Source organism: Lipomyces oligophaga, assembly GCF_038497815.1.
Source record: "Lipomyces oligophaga strain CBS 7107 unplaced genomic scaffold V1516scaffold_1, whole genome shotgun sequence".
Lineage (NCBI taxonomy): Eukaryota > Fungi > Ascomycota > Lipomycetes > Lipomycetales > Lipomycetaceae > Lipomyces > [Lipomyces] oligophaga.
Genome location: NW_027117785.1, coordinates 1,545,530 through 1,561,157, shown reverse-complemented (window position 1 = coordinate 1,561,157; position 15,628 = coordinate 1,545,530). Strand labels below are relative to the sequence as shown.

At 44.7% G+C, this 15,628-nt stretch overlaps 8 protein-coding genes across 8 annotated transcripts; 4 read left to right on the top strand and 4 right to left on the bottom strand.

Annotated features, from left to right (window-relative positions):
* Positions 1-219: 219 nt before the first annotated feature.
* V1516DRAFT_709786 (transcription factor PAP1-domain-containing protein) lies at positions 220-2,292 on the top strand. The gene is made up of 2 exons (XM_066924225.1): positions 220-947; positions 1,001-2,292. Exons 1-2 carry the CDS (start codon positions 446-448, stop codon positions 2,098-2,100), a joined length of 1,602 nt encoding a protein of 533 aa, XP_066780056.1. The 5' UTR covers positions 220-445; the 3' UTR covers positions 2,101-2,292.
* Positions 2,241-3,574, bottom strand: V1516DRAFT_668798 (mitochondrial 37S ribosomal protein mS42). Its single transcript, XM_066921063.1, has one exon. It carries the CDS (start codon positions 3,250-3,252, stop codon positions 2,338-2,340), a length of 915 nt encoding a protein of 304 aa, XP_066780055.1. The 5' UTR covers positions 3,253-3,574; the 3' UTR covers positions 2,241-2,337.
* Positions 3,575-3,690: 116 nt separating this feature from the next.
* On the top strand, positions 3,691-4,236 carry V1516DRAFT_632132 (uncharacterized protein). Its single transcript, XM_066919961.1, has 2 exons — positions 3,691-3,859; positions 3,934-4,236. The coding sequence occupies exons 1-2, from the start codon at positions 3,708-3,710 to the stop codon at positions 4,115-4,117; spliced, it is 336 nt and encodes a 111-aa protein (XP_066780054.1). The 5' UTR covers positions 3,691-3,707; the 3' UTR covers positions 4,118-4,236.
* Positions 4,137-7,460, bottom strand: V1516DRAFT_668794 (uncharacterized protein). The gene is made up of 4 exons (XM_066921062.1): positions 7,112-7,460; positions 6,957-7,053; positions 6,857-6,906; positions 4,137-6,802 (listed from the first exon to the last, which is right to left on the bottom strand). Exons 1-4 carry the CDS (start codon positions 7,160-7,162, stop codon positions 4,241-4,243), a joined length of 2,760 nt encoding a protein of 919 aa, XP_066780053.1. The 5' UTR covers positions 7,163-7,460; the 3' UTR covers positions 4,137-4,240.
* A 768-nt stretch (positions 7,461-8,228) lies between these two features.
* V1516DRAFT_668791 (autophagy protein Apg5-domain-containing protein) lies at positions 8,229-9,425 on the top strand. The gene is made up of 5 exons (XM_066921061.1): positions 8,229-8,427; positions 8,481-8,617; positions 8,665-8,942; positions 8,999-9,139; positions 9,190-9,425. The coding sequence occupies exons 1-5, from the start codon at positions 8,308-8,310 to the stop codon at positions 9,381-9,383; spliced, it is 870 nt and encodes a 289-aa protein (XP_066780052.1). The 5' UTR covers positions 8,229-8,307; the 3' UTR covers positions 9,384-9,425.
* On the bottom strand, positions 9,411-10,854 carry V1516DRAFT_705812 (WD40-repeat-containing domain protein; the record flags this gene model as incomplete). The annotated part of the gene is made up of 3 exons (XM_066924152.1): positions 10,694-10,854; positions 9,640-10,660; positions 9,411-9,459 (listed from the first exon to the last, which is right to left on the bottom strand). The coding sequence occupies exons 1-3, from the start codon at positions 10,797-10,799 to the stop codon at positions 9,411-9,413; spliced, it is 1,176 nt and encodes a 391-aa protein (XP_066780051.1). The 5' UTR covers positions 10,800-10,854.
* Positions 10,855-10,941: 87 nt separating this feature from the next.
* On the top strand, positions 10,942-12,201 carry V1516DRAFT_632120 (actin binding protein). Its single transcript, XM_066919960.1, has 2 exons — positions 10,942-11,172; positions 11,243-12,201. The coding sequence occupies exons 1-2, from the start codon at positions 11,042-11,044 to the stop codon at positions 12,057-12,059; spliced, it is 948 nt and encodes a 315-aa protein (XP_066780050.1). The 5' UTR covers positions 10,942-11,041; the 3' UTR covers positions 12,060-12,201.
* V1516DRAFT_668785 (TUP1-like enhancer of split-domain-containing protein) lies at positions 12,063-15,624 on the bottom strand. Its single transcript, XM_066921060.1, has 4 exons — positions 15,410-15,624; positions 15,249-15,323; positions 15,004-15,138; positions 12,063-14,941 (listed from the first exon to the last, which is right to left on the bottom strand). Exons 1-4 carry the CDS (start codon positions 15,444-15,446, stop codon positions 12,207-12,209), a joined length of 2,982 nt encoding a protein of 993 aa, XP_066780049.1. The 5' UTR covers positions 15,447-15,624; the 3' UTR covers positions 12,063-12,206.
* Positions 15,625-15,628: the final 4 nt, after the last annotated feature.

Below are 15,628 nucleotides of genomic sequence, written 5' to 3'. Positions count from 1 at the left end.
CGCTAAAAGCTCATCAGTTGTTGGGAGGAAAATTGTTCGAACAACGGCAAGTCACGTGATATCACGTGAATATTATGGAAGGGTTGGTTAGTAGATCGCGCTTGGATGAAATGATACAAAAGCCACCAAATGTAAGCACTATGAGGCACAAATGTTCAAGCATGGAGCGCACAGGTCGATTGCCACTCCCGGCTCTTCATCTAAATTGGTTCGGATTGACGCTATTATAATCATAAAGTGGACAAGTTTTGTGCATATTTTGGTCGATTTTATTGGGAGTCTTTACGATTATTTTCTGTGATATTTGTTGGAGTTTTGCAACTGATTCGAAAGAACTTTTGATAATTTTCTGGAGCTAGTAGGATACCCTAAGCGGCAGCAGTCCTTGTTATCAGCACAGTTTCTCTCAAGTAAAAAGTAAGAAGATTACGGCAATACGAATTCCATGTCGAATCAGTTCAATTCTCCAGAGTTCTTCCCGGACGACACTCAGAGATTTCTGGCGGCTCTTTCTTCATCAGATTTCTTGGGCGATCTCTCGTCGCTCCAACATACTTCTGGTGCCGATGGCCCGGCCTCATTGTCTACAGCTTTTGCTGAGGACGATTTCACTTCGCTAGGATCCGGTGATATCAACAGTAGTCTACGTGATCTTATCACCTCGTCTGGAGAATCCGGAGAGAGTGATGCGTCGTCTTTTACTAATGCTGCCTCAGTTTTGTCGGCCACTACTATTGGGAAGTCGCAGTCTCCTGAGCTCTCGACAGGCGCCAAATCTCAAGCAGTTCAGGTCAAGCTGGAGTTATCTCCTTCCATGCGAGCGCTCCAAAATATGTCTTCTTCCACTCCCTCAACTTCTAATCTTAGTCTCGAAGCTGATAAGCGAAAAGTGGGCGATGAGATCATGTCTGATGACGACCTTTCCGAGAATGACTCTAAACGCAGAGGTGTGTATCTCGCAAAAGCTTTAATTTTTCTCTTTTTCTAATTAGTATTTTAGAAGTCGATATGATCGATCAAGATGAACCGAAGAGACTTGGTCGTAAGCTTATGGCCGTGGAGCCTTCGAGCAAGCGTAAAGCACAGAATCGGGCCGCACAAAGGGCGTTTAGGGAGCGCAAAGAGAAGCATTTGCGGGATTTAGAGACTCGAGTGGAAGAACTTGAAAATGATGCTCATAATATGAATACGGAAAATCACTTTTTGAAGAAGCAAGTTGATAGACTACAGGCGGAATTGAAGGAATACAGAAAGCGACAGTTGTCAACCTCAAGAAACTCGCCTGTTACTGGTGCGACTTCATTTTCCGCCCCTTTCACGTTTGAATTTCCACTCTTTGGAGCAAATGCAAAGCAAGCTAAATCTTCTTCACAGCCATTGTCCTCGGTTGCTTCACCTACATCTACGACCTCTTCGTTTTCAAGTGCTGCACCATTTGCTACACAAGCTCAGTTATATGCGTCTTCTCCATACTCACCGCATGGGATTACTGGCTTGATGTCTCCAGATACGGGGGCGCCGACTATGCAGCATACCCCATCTTCAGTGACTGGAGTTCCACATCCAGCCAAGCCAGAAGAGAATTTTTGCGCACAATTGTCGATGGCTTGTGGAACACGAGATAATCCAATACCCAAGTTGCGAGATTCGAGTATTCTGAGTCCTCCATCTTTTGAAACGGAACTGTTTTCTGAATACAGAGATTCTATATTTCCGGGAAGTGAAGAGGAATTCACTTTGCCAGAGCTTACGCCTGATGATATATTTGACACTGGCTTTATGGACTCTTCAGAGCGGGTGTCTAGTCGGAGCAGTTCGAGCAGCAACACGGCCGATCGGACAAAGACACTTACTAGTAGTTTCCCTGAACCTAAGATCAAGCAAGAGCCAGAGGATGAGGTTGTTCCAGCGGATAACAAACCATTTATGGGATGCACTGCGTTATGGGACCGAATCTCGATGCATCCTAAATTTGGCGATCTTGATATTGACGGTCTTTGCTCGGAGCTACGTACAAAAGCTAAATGTTCTGAGTCTGGAGTAGTTGTGACAGAGTCGGATTTCAATGATGTTTTGAAGAAGATTGATAGTGACAACTAGATGGGGTGAGCATGAGAGCTGAGATGAGAAAGGATTTTAACTTAAAAAAAATAAGTCGGACTTGCGTTATAAATATTTATTCTGGGATATTTTAAATTGTTTTAAATTGTTTGACTTTCTATTTCTTTGGTGTCTTAGGATTTGTTCTGCTATTATGAAATACTTTATTTAATATATATTATTAAATTACAAAATATGTACAAACAAGCTGCGAATATATAAACGGATCCAGAATAATTATTCTTGATTAGGCTCTTGTTTATCAGGGTGAGAGGAAGTGTCGTCGGAGGGTGAACCAGAAGCGGATAAATATCTAGATTCGATCAGAGGCCAATTGATTGAGTTCCACCAGTTGTTGAGATATTGTTCTTTTTTCCCGAAACCATAATCGAACAAGTACGAATGCTCCCAAACGCTAACGCAAAGCAGTGGGAGAGGGTACTCTGGATTTGCATGGACTTCTGCTGGTAAAGCTACGGGCGATTCAGAGGAATATGCTGCTTTACTGATTGTGCTGAGCCGGAGAGTGCGTTCATTTGAAGATACTTGGGCTCTGGCGGCCGCAGACGAGGGTGAGTTGAAATCGGAGGTCTGATTGCGAGCGTAGTCGTAAGGGGTACCGGCATTGTAAGTAGCCGTGACGTATAGCTTCTTGTCAGGACCCTCGAGAAGCCAAACAAAACCATTGCCACACATCGCCGTGCCGATATAGATAATATGGTCGCGTAGTTCATCGATGGACGTGAAGCTGAGGTCAATGGCTGCCTGAAGTTTTCCTGTCGGCAATTGCTGCTCGCCAGAAGTGCCAGAGGGCTTGAGACCGTGGAAAAAAAGGTGGTTGTTGTGAGACAAAGAGGCAAAATTGAATTCAGGTACTTTTGTCAAATCTCTCCCTGCGGTGAGCATCGTCTCGAACGCAGTCAACCCGTCAAGTTTCGTGCCCACTGTGCGCTTGTTGAGCTCTGCAACAACATATGACTGGTACTTCGGCCAGGCGATCTCAAATCCTTGCGCACTGTAGAGTCCCGGAATGCCTTCTCGGACCATGGTTTCTTCAGACTCTAACACTGGAACAGAATGTATTCGACGCGAAAATCCACTTCTGGATACGAACGACGACGATAATCGTGAAAACTGTCGAAACAAAGCCATTCTCTGATGTATCTTTTACTCTCTAACAGGAAGTTGACTGGAATTGTTTGCTTTTAACCTTTTTGACCTACTCACAGACTGGTTAATCCAATCAACCTTTCGCCATATTCAGAGGGGATAAATCCAATTCTTTGTTAATTCTTAGACATACCTTCTAACCAGAATCGATACTTGACTTGTCAGCGACCAGACGAAATTATAATGAAAATTTAATAAAACCAATTGTCAATTTTTCTATGCTGTTTCATCTAAATTCCGTCTTTTTCGCCTATTCGCGATGATTTCGACTAGATTTTGAGCTGGATTTGAAGTTTTTTTGGCTCCCTACTTCCGAGAAACTGGATTACCCGTCTTGATATCACATGATCCCATGTAACGTATCCAGAGCCATTTAGTGAAATCAACTGCCTCCAAATTCATATTCATTCGTTGGCAAATATTTATAAATATACATAATGCCGGAAACAGAAAATTTGCGACCTACGCAGGGTGGTACGAGATATACACAGAATGATGTGAGTGAAGGTCTAGAACGGTTTGAGTCCGGCTTCAATCAGATGTATCCCGACAATCCGAGGGATATCAAGCATTTGGAGGCCATGAATTCGTAAGTCAACATACTGTGAGGCATAGAGCTCGTGACTGTGGATCTTACGGATATCATTAACAATTCAAATTCAGAAAAGCGCCCTCAAAATTCTACGACCCGTGTAAATTAACCTCGCAAATGAGTTTAAATTGTCTAGATCGAGTCCGATATGATCGGAAACGAGCTAAAGTCGAATGCAGAGAGTTTTTCGATGCCTACAAAGAATGCAAGGCAGAATGGAGGAATATGAAAAAGGAAGCGAACAGAATATGGTGAAGCTTTCTACTTGTCAGTCTGCTTTGGCGTATTTTGTATTTGTACATATGTTTACATTAGTTTTATCTCACTCTAATTCTATCAATTAATACACCTTAGATCGTGTCCTTCATACACTTGATATTAATTATTCTCTGAATCCGAGATTCCCTCCTCAAGTACATTACCGTTCGCATTGTCTATATTATCGTCCCCATCCCGTTCCATATTATCCTTCCCAAAGTCGTCGTCGTCATCGTCGTCCTGCACTGTATCCACGATAACATCCTCATCAACCTCCTCTATAACCCGAGGTTGATTCTTACTATTATGTACAACTTCTGACTTAGAAACGTTGATTCCCGCACTACTGACCTCTGTGGGCTGATTATCTGGTGATCCCTTTCTACCTCGAGACTGAGCAGCAGTAGTGCCTAGTCCTGGTCGTGGCTGCCCCAGTTTCGAAGGCGCCGGTCTAGTTTGCCGCTTAGGAAGAGTATGCATCCCCGATGAAGTACTTGATACGTTATTTCCCAATGTCGTATCTTCTGAAAAATTGCCCCCAGCTTTGAAAAATGCTGCCTCGTGTAAAGTCGACCCAGCCCAGCCTATTGAGCGAGTCTGGCCGTAGCGAGCATATCGATCTGGATTCACCGGCCCGGCTGTCACCGCAGACATTGACAAGTTCGGCTCCGAGCGACGTTTCCCAGAACTATGTTGGTCCGAGTAACTCGAAAGTCTCGAGCTCCCTAGCCCCGCAGATCCTTCATCATCGATGCTATGCACAGTAGATAGTTTACGTAGTGAAGGTTCCACCGAAGACGTTGCATTATTAAACGATAGCTCTCCCGATCGCGGTCTGTACCAAGATTGCGATCTAAAAGAGTGAGGAGATCGTGATCGATTTCGTGACGATGCCACGGAATTACTGGATGTGCTCGACTGTCGGGACAGTGTCGACCGCCGATTATAGGACAATCTGAAAGATGACAGCGATGACGACGTCGAAATTTGGCTTCCAGCTCGTGCAAGGTAAACAGTAGAAGGTGATGAGTGCCGATCTGCTGAAATAGAACGTCGCCAACTTGATGTCCTCATGTGGTGGCTTCCAGATCGTCGGTCTGAGTGACGGCGCGAAAGCATTAGCTTCTGGCTATCCGTCGAGCTACGTTTTGACGTCTGCGATCCAGCGCGATTTTTCCGCATCAATCGCTGAGGGCTAGTCAGAGATTGTTGCATATTTGGCTCATTTTTGTTCTCCGTTAATGGCAAAGGAGCATGTTCCAGGCCCCCGTGAATCGTAGCTGACAACCCTGGCGACAATACAGCGAGATGGCCACTTTTAGTCTTAGGAATATCAGGCACCACGTTAGATTCTGATTCTGTCTCGCCATTCATGGATCTTGATAGCGAATTCGAATGGCGACGAGACAGTAAACTCGAAATCGAAGGCCTGTGCAGCGGCGCATTATTGTCTACCGATGAATTATCCTTCTGTCTTGAAGCGCCAATTCGTTTCATAGCCATGAATCCGTTCACAAACTCGTGATATATATTTGACCGGCGACGACTAGAAGTTGAATGTGTTGTTTCTCCAGATCCTCTTCGAGCACTGCTCATGCTAGGCCGGGTTTCATCCGAAACAGTTTTTGTTTCATTGGAAAGTCGACTAGCTGGTCGCTCTTTCTCTGCGGCCGGCTCAGTAAGTGCTTCCGTATGACTGTCTTGGGTTCGCTCTGACACGATAATTGGAATCGATGCGTCAGGCTCAACTTTCGGCGTATGTGTTGCACTCTCGAGAAGCCGTCGAGCTCGACTGTGTCTCTTCCGCCTGGATTTCTTCAATCTGTATTCTTCTTGTTCAAGAGCCAATGCCCACCATCCGGCTAAATTGTCACACTTCTGCAGTAGAACACTTTCCCGAAGAGTTTCAATGTCTACAAACGCATGACGAAGTCGGTCTAAAAGTTCACGTTCATGTTTAGAAGTGAACGGAGCAGGAATCGATTTCGAGATTAACGAGATCGAATGCGCACTGTAGGAAGCTAAAAAAGGATGTTGAAGAACCTCTGCTGCAGAAGGTCGATTGCTGGCACGTTTGGAAAGCATGGATTGTAGGAGATCTAGCGCCTCCGTCGGAAGTGTATCAGGATACTCCGGATCACTGGTCGAGATACGTAAGCGAGTTTGGATCTCATCTTCTTCATCAAAGGGTAGTTCACCACAAAGTAAAGCGTACAGAATAATACCCAGAGACCATACGTCGATAGCTTGTCCTTGGTATCTCTCGCCACGAACCATTTCAGGCGCAGCATAACACATTGTTCCACAAAAAGTCTGGAGAAATCGTTTCGGCTCGCATTCACGGGTGAATCCGAAATCGCACAACTTTACGCCGTTATGCTTGTCTAGTAAAATATTTTCCAGTTTTAAATCGCGATGAACGATGTTTTTCCCGTGAATGTACGCGACTGCCCCACAAAGCTGGGAAAATATGCGCTGGACATGTTCAACGGGTAAAGCTCCATGACGAAGTAGATACTCGTACAGTTCATCACCAGGACAATACTCTAAAACAAGCCAAACCAGGGTTTCGGTGATTACGACTTCGTATAATCTTGCAATATGTGGATGTAATAGTTGTCTATAATGATGGATTTCTCGTGCGAGATTGAGATCCGACTTGTCTGCTGATTTGAGAACCACCTGGCACGTTATTAAAACCATAAAGGCATATTCAAAGCAATATAAATGTCATACCTTTGCGCCTGTGAGCTTATGAGTCGCTAAATATACCTTTCCAAAGCTGCCTACAAAAGTCAGCCTGTACACTTGAAATCCCGCACTCCGGAAAACAAACCTTTACCAATCATCCGAGATATACGATAGTTCCCAACATTTCGCAGCTCCTTATCGGAATTGAATTCTTCAAGAATCTGATTATATGACTCGACGAGCTTGATACTGTTAACGACACTTTCACCGTAATATGATATGATACGATAGGTGACATACCTTTGCTCGCGCATTCTGCAGATCGGCTGCCCGGTACCCAACAGGTGCCATGATGCACTTGCAGCGCGCTATTATTCATTCAGGAAACAAGAGATCGACCACCACAGAAGGACAAAAGACAGCTCTCTCAAGACGACCGGTCGAGCTGAGAACGGCTCTCAAGACTAATATCGGGCAAGGATGAAGTATATCCTCGTCTGCAGGCGCTGTCCTGTTCCTTCACCGGACCAGTACAAACGCGTCCAACTATTGTGTCAAAAGACTGACTTCCACAGAAGGTCAAATGCTTCAAAACTAATTCCAATTTTTAAGCTGGCTTCTATTTACTAAAAATGAGTATCTATGTGACTTGGGCTGCGCTACTGACTGAATGGATATCACGTGTTAAAATCTACTTCTGCGCTTTGGAGACTGGTTAAGAGCGACTTCCTTACGATACTTCTCAAGATAAAGTTAATGGTGAATAACAAACGTGTAATTTACACTACTCGAACGAGACTAGTTTTGATGATTTCAGGAGATTTAGCAAACGGAGGAGAGCAGAATGCGCTGTAATTGGCCATCCAGCGCTAACTGTGAGGAACAGACCAGCCCCTGTTGAATTAGGGGACCTAATTTGAATTAGGTCTGTTTGAAATTATTACAGCTGGTTCAAATTGGCAGTCAAAAATTGAGAAATTAGCTGAGTTTTATAAGTGCACCAGAAGCCTGTCTGTATTTATCGAGATTGCTAAGATTGGTTTCTCGTGTCGCCCCTTCCATCTGCCCATATTAAGTTCAGATGATGGGTAATATAATCAAATGCAAGAAATCTTTACCATCGTTAACATGATCATACATGGACTTAGGAATAACCCAATTCTACAATATAAAGATTGGTTATACATTTATTTCTCTTCTTAGCAGAATATTGGGATAACATTTAACAATGCACGAATAAAACTAACATAGATTTGCTTCAAGAATCAATTCATCTCTTTAGCACGAATTTCTATCCATTACATTTTCTATTGAACAAGTAAGCTTCGAGTTATCTAAAGAGGAAATCGTAATCACATGACATTTGGGACATCCAGGATGAGATCATCAATCTTGAATCAATCTACCTACCGTAGCCTTGTCAGTCAAACTCAGAGATAAACGATACCAAATTTGACAAGAATATCGGTATGTTATGATTAAATGCTTAAACAAATATGGAAATTGCGCCAGAACCAGTGAGTGTACGGAGAATGCTGTGGAATGGAACGATTCCGTTGAAGATAGTGTTAGCACAGCAGGAACGTAACACACTTGATTTGATTCAACCCTATTATGTATGTGAGCTTCTGGCTATAATTGATAATCTATCATTCACTGAACTCTGCAGATCAATGCACATAGATTGTCGTATCTGCCGTTTCTTTTTGAGCGGGTACTGGCCTTTTTCAAACCGTACTTGCGAGATCCTGAATCTGCTTCGTCGTATGAATGGTGGTTCGAATTTGAAGATGTTCCATTGCGATGGTGGGTTCACAGCCATATTCTGTACGAAATTGTTAACAAACAGCCAGGAACTGGCCCATTGGACTGCTGTACGATCTCTTGACTGGCCTTGACCCAGCTCTTGAAGACATTGCAGATCACGATTGGCATTTGCCATGGTCGATTACGATACATTTCAACGATTATCCTGCGGACAGCCTTCTCAGGCTGACGAGCGTGAAGGATGTAGAAGACCAATGGATGAACCGAGTCAAAGAATCGGATTTTATACGGCGGGGCAATTCAAATACTGTAATGAATTTGTCGAGAGCTGATTCGGATAATATGTGGGCTGCAGTCGTCAAATGTATGCTGTCTTTTTTTCCTGAGCCAGCTGGCGGAATGGCAATATTAATTTGTTAGATGATTTCGATATGTTTTGGAACACAGCCCGGAAATTATTACCTCAGAACGCAATCTCACTGAATCATGTCCCAGTCAAAATATATCTTCCTTCCTCCAACAAGATTCTTCAGTCGCTAATTACACCAATGATATCCCCAAGTATGTCGCTATTAATACTTCCCATATACAGAAAGTCTAACAGAACGCAGAAGAAGTCCAAACAGTCGGTACTGCCTTACACACCCAACTAGGCTATCTTTTTCCTTCTCGTCGTACATATATTTTAGCTAAGCCAATAGTCCACGGAATTTCAGTGCCTATGAGTGCTCCTCTGGCGGAATTGCTGTATGAGTGTATGTACACCGACGGATATTTACATATTTGCATTGTTATGATCTCCTAAGCTCTGATCACCTCTTGAATGTGAAAATTATAGATCGTCAAATTGTAGTCCGGAGTAAATCTCTTGCAGAACGTTACTAGTCACCGGAGAAGTTGATGTAGAATTACAAGGCGACAAAGAAGCATGCGAACGCTTTTCCCGCTGACGGTTCGTCGGTTTGACTGTAAGCTTGGATGAGGATGGGAGTCGTAGACGATTGAATCCAGACAATCCCTGCGTGGAGTTCATTTCCTCGTTCCCTATTGGCGATTCCCACAAAATAATATCGCCTTGGCCAGTGCCCGAAAACACCTCGGCGTAATCTGCACCTCGACAGACGAGACCTCGAGGATGACGACCTGTCCCACCGGATCCGGCCGCCAATCTGCGCACCAATTTTCCCGAGGAAACTTCAAATACTAAGATCTCACCGGCGTCGGATGGAAAAAATAGTAGCTGGGGAGATGAATCTTGAATCGGAGTGACGACTAGATTTATTGTTTGCAAATATCTATTTCTGACGAGTGGCCCAAAATTAACAAGCGTGTTTGCATACCCTGCCTCGGCGGATGCAATATCCCATACACGAATAGACTCATCGGTACCTGTGGATATCAAAGTTCGACCGTGTTCAAGAAAAATAAGACCGTTGACGACGCCGCGATGGGATTTATCAATGGATAAGTGCGGGGTACTCGAAGTCGAAACAGCTTCTCTGGCCGCAAAGGAGGCTGATTTCGTGGACTTGTTTTCAATGTTGAGAATCGTTATACATGACGCCGACCGGCGGACGTCCCATAATCGAACTGTACCATCTGCGCCGCCAGAAGCGAGCAGAAATGGGTCAACAGGTGACCATTTTATTGAATTCACTGATGGACCCTCATGACCTGACAACATCTGCGCCGCTGCGGATGACCGCAGGTCGAGTAACCGAATGGGACTACAATCTGCTGCAACTGCTACAAGCGAATGGGGAGAACCCACGACCGGACAGACATCATGCGCATTAACTCTAGCCCCGATGTCAAAGTTGTAAATGTCCTCGACGCAAGATGAGTCCCAGATTTTGACCGTCTCATCAAATGATGACGTGATAAACATGCCATCGTCAAATGGCCACCAGCTGGCCCACGAAATCCCGTACTTGTGCACAGATTTTGCAGGCACACGACCAACAACAGAGTACTGATGCTTCATCCCATTTTGCGACTGCACGTTCCAAATAAACAATCGCGAATCAGATCCTCCGGAAATTAGTAATCGCTCACGAACTGCATCGATCGCAAGCGAGTTCACTGTTCCGGAATGCCGCGTTGGAAAATACCGACTAGTCGACCGAACAAGCGAAGTGTACTCGCGCGTGAGCACAGCAGTTCGAAACTCGCGAGGTTCAATAAGACCTGCCTCTCGTGTGAACAAATACGATTCGAGCATGCATGTGCATATGATAATTGTTATCTGCTATCTGATATAGCAGTTTTACTCTATATCGGTCAAATAGCAGTACATAATGTTATCGATATCTGATTGGGACTACGTGCGGCGCTTGAGTGGATTTTCAGAAGTCTCCCAACGAACAGTGGCCGTTAAAACTGCCATAGGATTTTTATTTCTCGTTTTGTCCAGTTGTAAAATTGCCAGCTCCAAAAGGCTATACAAGGATAATATAAATTGGCATGAAAATGGATCTCAGAACGCAGATTGAGCCTCAATCTGAAAAAGATCTGCGTTCGGACAAAGATGCACCATTTCAATTTGGTCAACGACTACTAGACGACGAATCTTCTGTTTGGAAGCATAACGCCTGGTATGCATTTCTCAGTGAACACTGGTTCGGTGCTGATATATTATTGCAAACTAATTTCTGACAAGTTAAGGGACCATGTAGAATGGGATGAAGAACAAGAAAAGTACGCGCACGATCGAATCACGTCACAGCAAGAGAATCCGGCGGACGATTTTGACAAGCAACTCTATACTGGCCATCCAGCACGATACTGGGATAAATTTTACCATAATAATGAGGCACGGTTTTTTAAAGACCGGAAATGGCTCAGAACGGAGTTCCCATCAGTATATGATGGTGCCACTCGACCAGATAGCGGAGTCAAAGTTGTAATGGAAGTTGGCTGCGGTGCGGGAAATACTATGCTTCCTTTGCTGCGAAATAACGATAATCCAGATCTAGTTGTCGTCGGTGTGGACTTTTCCCCTCGTGCAGTCGACATTGTCAATTCCGCTCCGGAAGTTGACGGTGTTAATGCTCGCGCTGAAGTCTGGGATCTTGCAACCGCAGATGCTTTACCATCAGGCATGCAAGAACATTCTGTCGATTATTTGTTCCTCGTCTTTGTCTTCTCCGCACTGAATCCCTCGCAATGGGGCAAAGCTGTGCACAATATCGCTCGATTAATGAAGCCAGGAGGCCAAATCCTCTTCCGTGATTATGGAAGGTTTGACATGGCCCAACTTAGATTCAAGAAAGGTCGTCTACTTGACAACAGCTTCTACGCGAGAGGCGATGGTACTCTTGTCTACTTTTTTACTGAACAGGAGATTCATGCCATCTTTGGCAAACCTCCCTTGAAAGTCCAACGACTCGCGACTGATAGAAGATTACTCGTTAATCGCAAACGTCAGCTCAAAATGTATCGGGTTTGGCTTCAAGCTCAATTTGTCTGTGAAGATTTATGATGACTTCATATATTTTGCATGTAATTCCTATGCTAAATATCCTGATATTTCAATATCTTCCACATCTTGTACATAGTATTCAAATCACTCTTTGTAGCCCACACTATCTTATTCAAAGCAGTAATAATATACATCCTTACTATCTTATCATATCTTCCGTTCTTCCCGAGTCTCCAAAGCCGTCTCCTGTAGACTCGGTTCTAGTATGCCCAACAGCCGCGCATATGGAATCGCGATTCTCTGCACGGCCCGCTGCTCTCCAACCGCTATTATAATCTCCTTCAATATTTCTCGTTTATTTAATCCACATAATTTCGTCTCTGTCTCCTCTGCCTCGCCCATTTCTGTCATGGGTCCGTACAACTCCCTAAAAAGCTCCTCAATCCGGTCCTTCATACCTTCTTCTGCAATTCGCCTCGCGTACATCAGCATGTATGTCCGCAATTCCTGTGCACTTCCAAGTAAAACAGCTGCCTCGATGCGATTTTCTAAATGTCCAATCGAAACTGTCGCTTCTATCCCCTCATAACCATCTCGCATCATCGCACTCTTCACAAGTCTCTGTAAAAATCGTCCTTTACCACTTCGTTTCACTTCCACATCTGTACGACGCTCAACTACCCCAACAATACCTCCTGCACCGTGGATACCCGACGAATCCCAATATTGCGATGCCACGGCCCACCAGGACTCAGAAATCCTGTGCCAGGCATGCATCTCAGTCGAAAAAGTATATCCATCGCCATTTGATAATGTCACCACAATAGCCCCATTCGCACACAGAGAACATTTGGTGATCGATGGCGTCTTGTGAAGACTGCTGTCTGAATACACGGCAGCATCTAAAATCGAGGCCACAGAAACTGGAGCATGGAGCGCTCTTATCTTGAAAATATCCCAAGTATACAGCAGACCGGCAGTGGTCAAACATGCTAGATACCTACCTGTGGCTTCAAGAAAACTCGGAGTAGACTCCAGTACGATCGTCGGAACTAATGATCGGCCAGTTGCTGAATAAAGATGGATAGTGGCATCCTCACACGCAGCAGCCCAAAAGGAGGCATTACCGCACGCAAGTAAAACCATTTTAGGAAGAAAGTTGCTCCATAAAACGTTCCCCTTACGCTGCAGAGTCAGACGTGTAGGCTCCTTCTCTCCTCCGCTGCCATTCCGTACTTCAAATACAAGCGATCCATTTCCTAACGCCTCTTGTGTCAATAAAGTCTTTATTTTAGGTGCTGCCAATCGCACTTGAGAAATGCTGAGCGCAGGGGACACAATAAGAGGACGAATAAATTCTGGAATAGTATCCTCGCTTTGCTTGCGCTTTGCCTCCCGCTCCCCATCCTCAGACGCCTGGAGCTTTCTCTTGTTACCAAGCACTAGTCCTTGAATTCCTCCCGAAGGCAGTCTATTTGAAGGTTCTGCATATTGTACAGCCGTGGAAGAGCTACCTAGTGCGACAGAACTTGAAGCTTCGGGTACAGTCAGCATAGAACTTCCAGAACTGCCTGCAGATCCAGATACTAGCAAAGGAGCAACACGCTTCCGGCCATCTTTAGTGATAGTAACCTTCTGTTTCTGAGGCGTCAGTTCAACAGTAGGTTTCGAAATTTGAGCAGTCGATACACCGCTGGGAATCGGATTTTCTTTGGATTTGGCAGCTGCTTCATGATCTGGTTGAACAATTTCTGATTTCACTATTGATTCTGATATCAATCCATTCTTTTTTGCAGAATCCGGTTGAGGGCCACTGATATTTGAAACGGCAATGGGATCTGAGACAATTTGTTGGCCATTATTTTCAGCGTCTTTTCCATTCGTGCCATTGTGACCACCGGTAAGTATACTCTCCATCCGTTGCTTTCCCTCCTCAGCAGCCATTTTTGCAGACTTTTCTTCAAGTGCTAGCTGATCAACACTTTCCGGGAAATGCATTAAATCACGGGTTCTCCCATACTTGGCAAGTTGCTTCTCGTTTTCTTCCATAGGAATGATATATCCTAAATCGCCATCTTCAAAAATACAAACGACAATACTTCCATCTAGCGAGCTAGCAAAAACTTTTTGTCCATCTGGAGCCCAAGCAAGATCCGTAATAGCCTTTTCAGCGATATCCTGGGAAACCACAATTGGTCTCGGATTGGAAGTATTCCAGACACTTAATGCCTTGTCCTGTCCAGCACATGCAATAACGGTAACCAACTGCTTTGACTTCTTCAGTTTTGAAAACATGCGCGGAGAAAATGCCGCAACTTCAACAGGGCCTTCGTGACCAATGAGATTGATCTCGCTGTCCCATACTCCTCGGTTAACGATTGCAACTGTAGCAACAGGCCCATTCGTAGCATTGGCAGCAGCAATATGACTCGCATCAGGAGACCAAGAACAGCGCCGAAAATATGTTGTTAGCGGTGAGCCTTCAAAAGGAGCAGAAACTGTAGCATCCAGTGAGAAGGTCACGTCGGTAGGAGTTGTTCTGTGGTATCGCACAATTTTGATTGTCCGATCGTCGGATGCTGTGGCAAAATATTTGTTCGCAGGATCAAAGGTAATTCCTTTAACGTGAGATTGATGAATGTCGAGCCTTTTGATCTTCTCAAACGTGGTACCACTCCAAACAATAATTCCGCTATCGAGACCGACACTAACCAGCATACTTGAATCTGGAGCCCAAGCTAGATCTTGCACATCATTATCATGACCAACACAACGACGACGAACTACCCAGTGCTCAGTATCAGCTTCGCCAGATGCGCCAAATTCCTTGCGTGGTTTATCATGGCCTTCATCATCTCGCTCCCAAACAAGAATGACCCGATCGTCAGAACCAGACGCTAGATATCTACCGGACGGTGAAAATCTAACGACCGTTACAGCACCTATAGGACAAGATAAAAATTTAGCTAAATGCAATTCTGTGGATGTATCTCTAGGAGCTTACCTGAGTGTGTGCTCATACTGCACAGCTGCCTGGCACCGCTATACGGTGTCTGCTTGCGGCTTCCGTTCGCAGCATCATCATCTGGCTCGACGGCAGCATATATCGCAGCAGTAGACCATATTCTGACTTTGGCATCTGTTCAGATCGCAACAAGATCATGCGTTAAAATAGATTCTCTGACATAGAAAGCGAGGACGGACGGGAAGCTTCTCCTTTCCCGTCTTTTGCGCACGCGCAATACACACCTAATCCGCCCGAGGCAAGGCGTGTTCCATCCGGATGTACATGGATTGAATACACCTCAAATCGCTTTTGGCCCTCTTTGTCGAGAAACAAATCATGTTAGCATTTGAACAATTGCTGCTTCAAAGTAATTATACTGAACCGCAGGAATTAACTCGCGTACCAGAATGCGTTAGCCAAGACGGCTTAACATAATACATTATCGGAAGAGAAGCGAAACGAAACTCGGTTACGGATCAGAGGTTCTACTTCGCAGCAGTAAAGCTATAAGAGCGGCGACAAAAACGAGACGATAAATCACTCTATGCTCATCTCCTAGCCTCCAAGAAATTAGCCCTGTAGTTCGTGATAATTGCACAATCCCCTCGTTCCTACGCTAACA

What these genes read in the sequence shown, in the direction of transcription:
- V1516DRAFT_632120 (XM_066919960.1), top strand. Translation starts at nt 11,042, where the DNA reads ATGAAAATGGATCTCAGAACGCAGATTGAGCCTCAATCTGAAAAAGAT. An exon ending in GTTTGGAAGCATAACGCCTG is followed by an intron (nt 11,173 to 11,242) that starts GTATGCATTTCT and finishes TGACAAGTTAAG; the next exon opens with GGACCATGTAGAATGGGATG.
- V1516DRAFT_668798 (XM_066921063.1), bottom strand. Translation starts at nt 3,252, where the DNA reads ATGGCTTTGTTTCGACAGTTTTCACGATTATCGTCGTCGTTCGTATCC.
- V1516DRAFT_632132 (XM_066919961.1), top strand. Translation starts at nt 3,708, where the DNA reads ATGCCGGAAACAGAAAATTTGCGACCTACGCAGGGTGGTACGAGATAT. An exon ending in CATTTGGAGGCCATGAATTC is followed by an intron (nt 3,860 to 3,933) that starts GTAAGTCAACAT and finishes ATTCAAATTCAG; the next exon opens with AAAAGCGCCCTCAAAATTCT.
- V1516DRAFT_668794 (XM_066921062.1), bottom strand. Translation starts at nt 7,162, where the DNA reads ATGGCACCTGTTGGGTACCGGGCAGCCGATCTGCAGAATGCGCGAGCA. An exon ending in TGCAGAATGCGCGAGCAAAG is followed by an intron (nt 7,054 to 7,111) that starts GTATGTCACCTA and finishes AACAGTATCAAG; the next exon opens with CTCGTCGAGTCATATAATCA. An exon ending in ATCTCGGATGATTGGTAAAG is followed by an intron (nt 6,907 to 6,956) that starts GTTTGTTTTCCG and finishes TGACTTTTGTAG; the next exon opens with GCAGCTTTGGAAAGGTATAT.
- V1516DRAFT_709786 (XM_066924225.1), top strand. Translation starts at nt 446, where the DNA reads ATGTCGAATCAGTTCAATTCTCCAGAGTTCTTCCCGGACGACACTCAG. An exon ending in GAATGACTCTAAACGCAGAG is followed by an intron (nt 948 to 1,000) that starts GTGTGTATCTCG and finishes TTAGTATTTTAG; the next exon opens with AAGTCGATATGATCGATCAA.
- V1516DRAFT_668785 (XM_066921060.1), bottom strand. Translation starts at nt 15,446, where the DNA reads ATGTATTATGTTAAGCCGTCTTGGCTAACGCATTCTG. An exon ending in CCTTGCCTCGGGCGGATTAG is followed by an intron (nt 15,139 to 15,248) that starts GTGTGTATTGCG and finishes CGATCTGAACAG; the next exon opens with ATGCCAAAGTCAGAATATGG. An exon ending in CAGTATGAGCACACACTCAG is followed by an intron (nt 14,942 to 15,003) that starts GTAAGCTCCTAG and finishes CTTGTCCTATAG; the next exon opens with GTGCTGTAACGGTCGTTAGA.
- V1516DRAFT_668791 (XM_066921061.1), top strand. Translation starts at nt 8,308, where the DNA reads ATGGAAATTGCGCCAGAACCAGTGAGTGTACGGAGAATGCTGTGGAAT. An exon ending in ATTTGATTCAACCCTATTAT is followed by an intron (nt 8,428 to 8,480) that starts GTATGTGAGCTT and finishes TGAACTCTGCAG; the next exon opens with ATCAATGCACATAGATTGTC. An exon ending in GTGGGCTGCAGTCGTCAAAT is followed by an intron (nt 8,943 to 8,998) that starts GTATGCTGTCTT and finishes TTAATTTGTTAG; the next exon opens with ATGATTTCGATATGTTTTGG.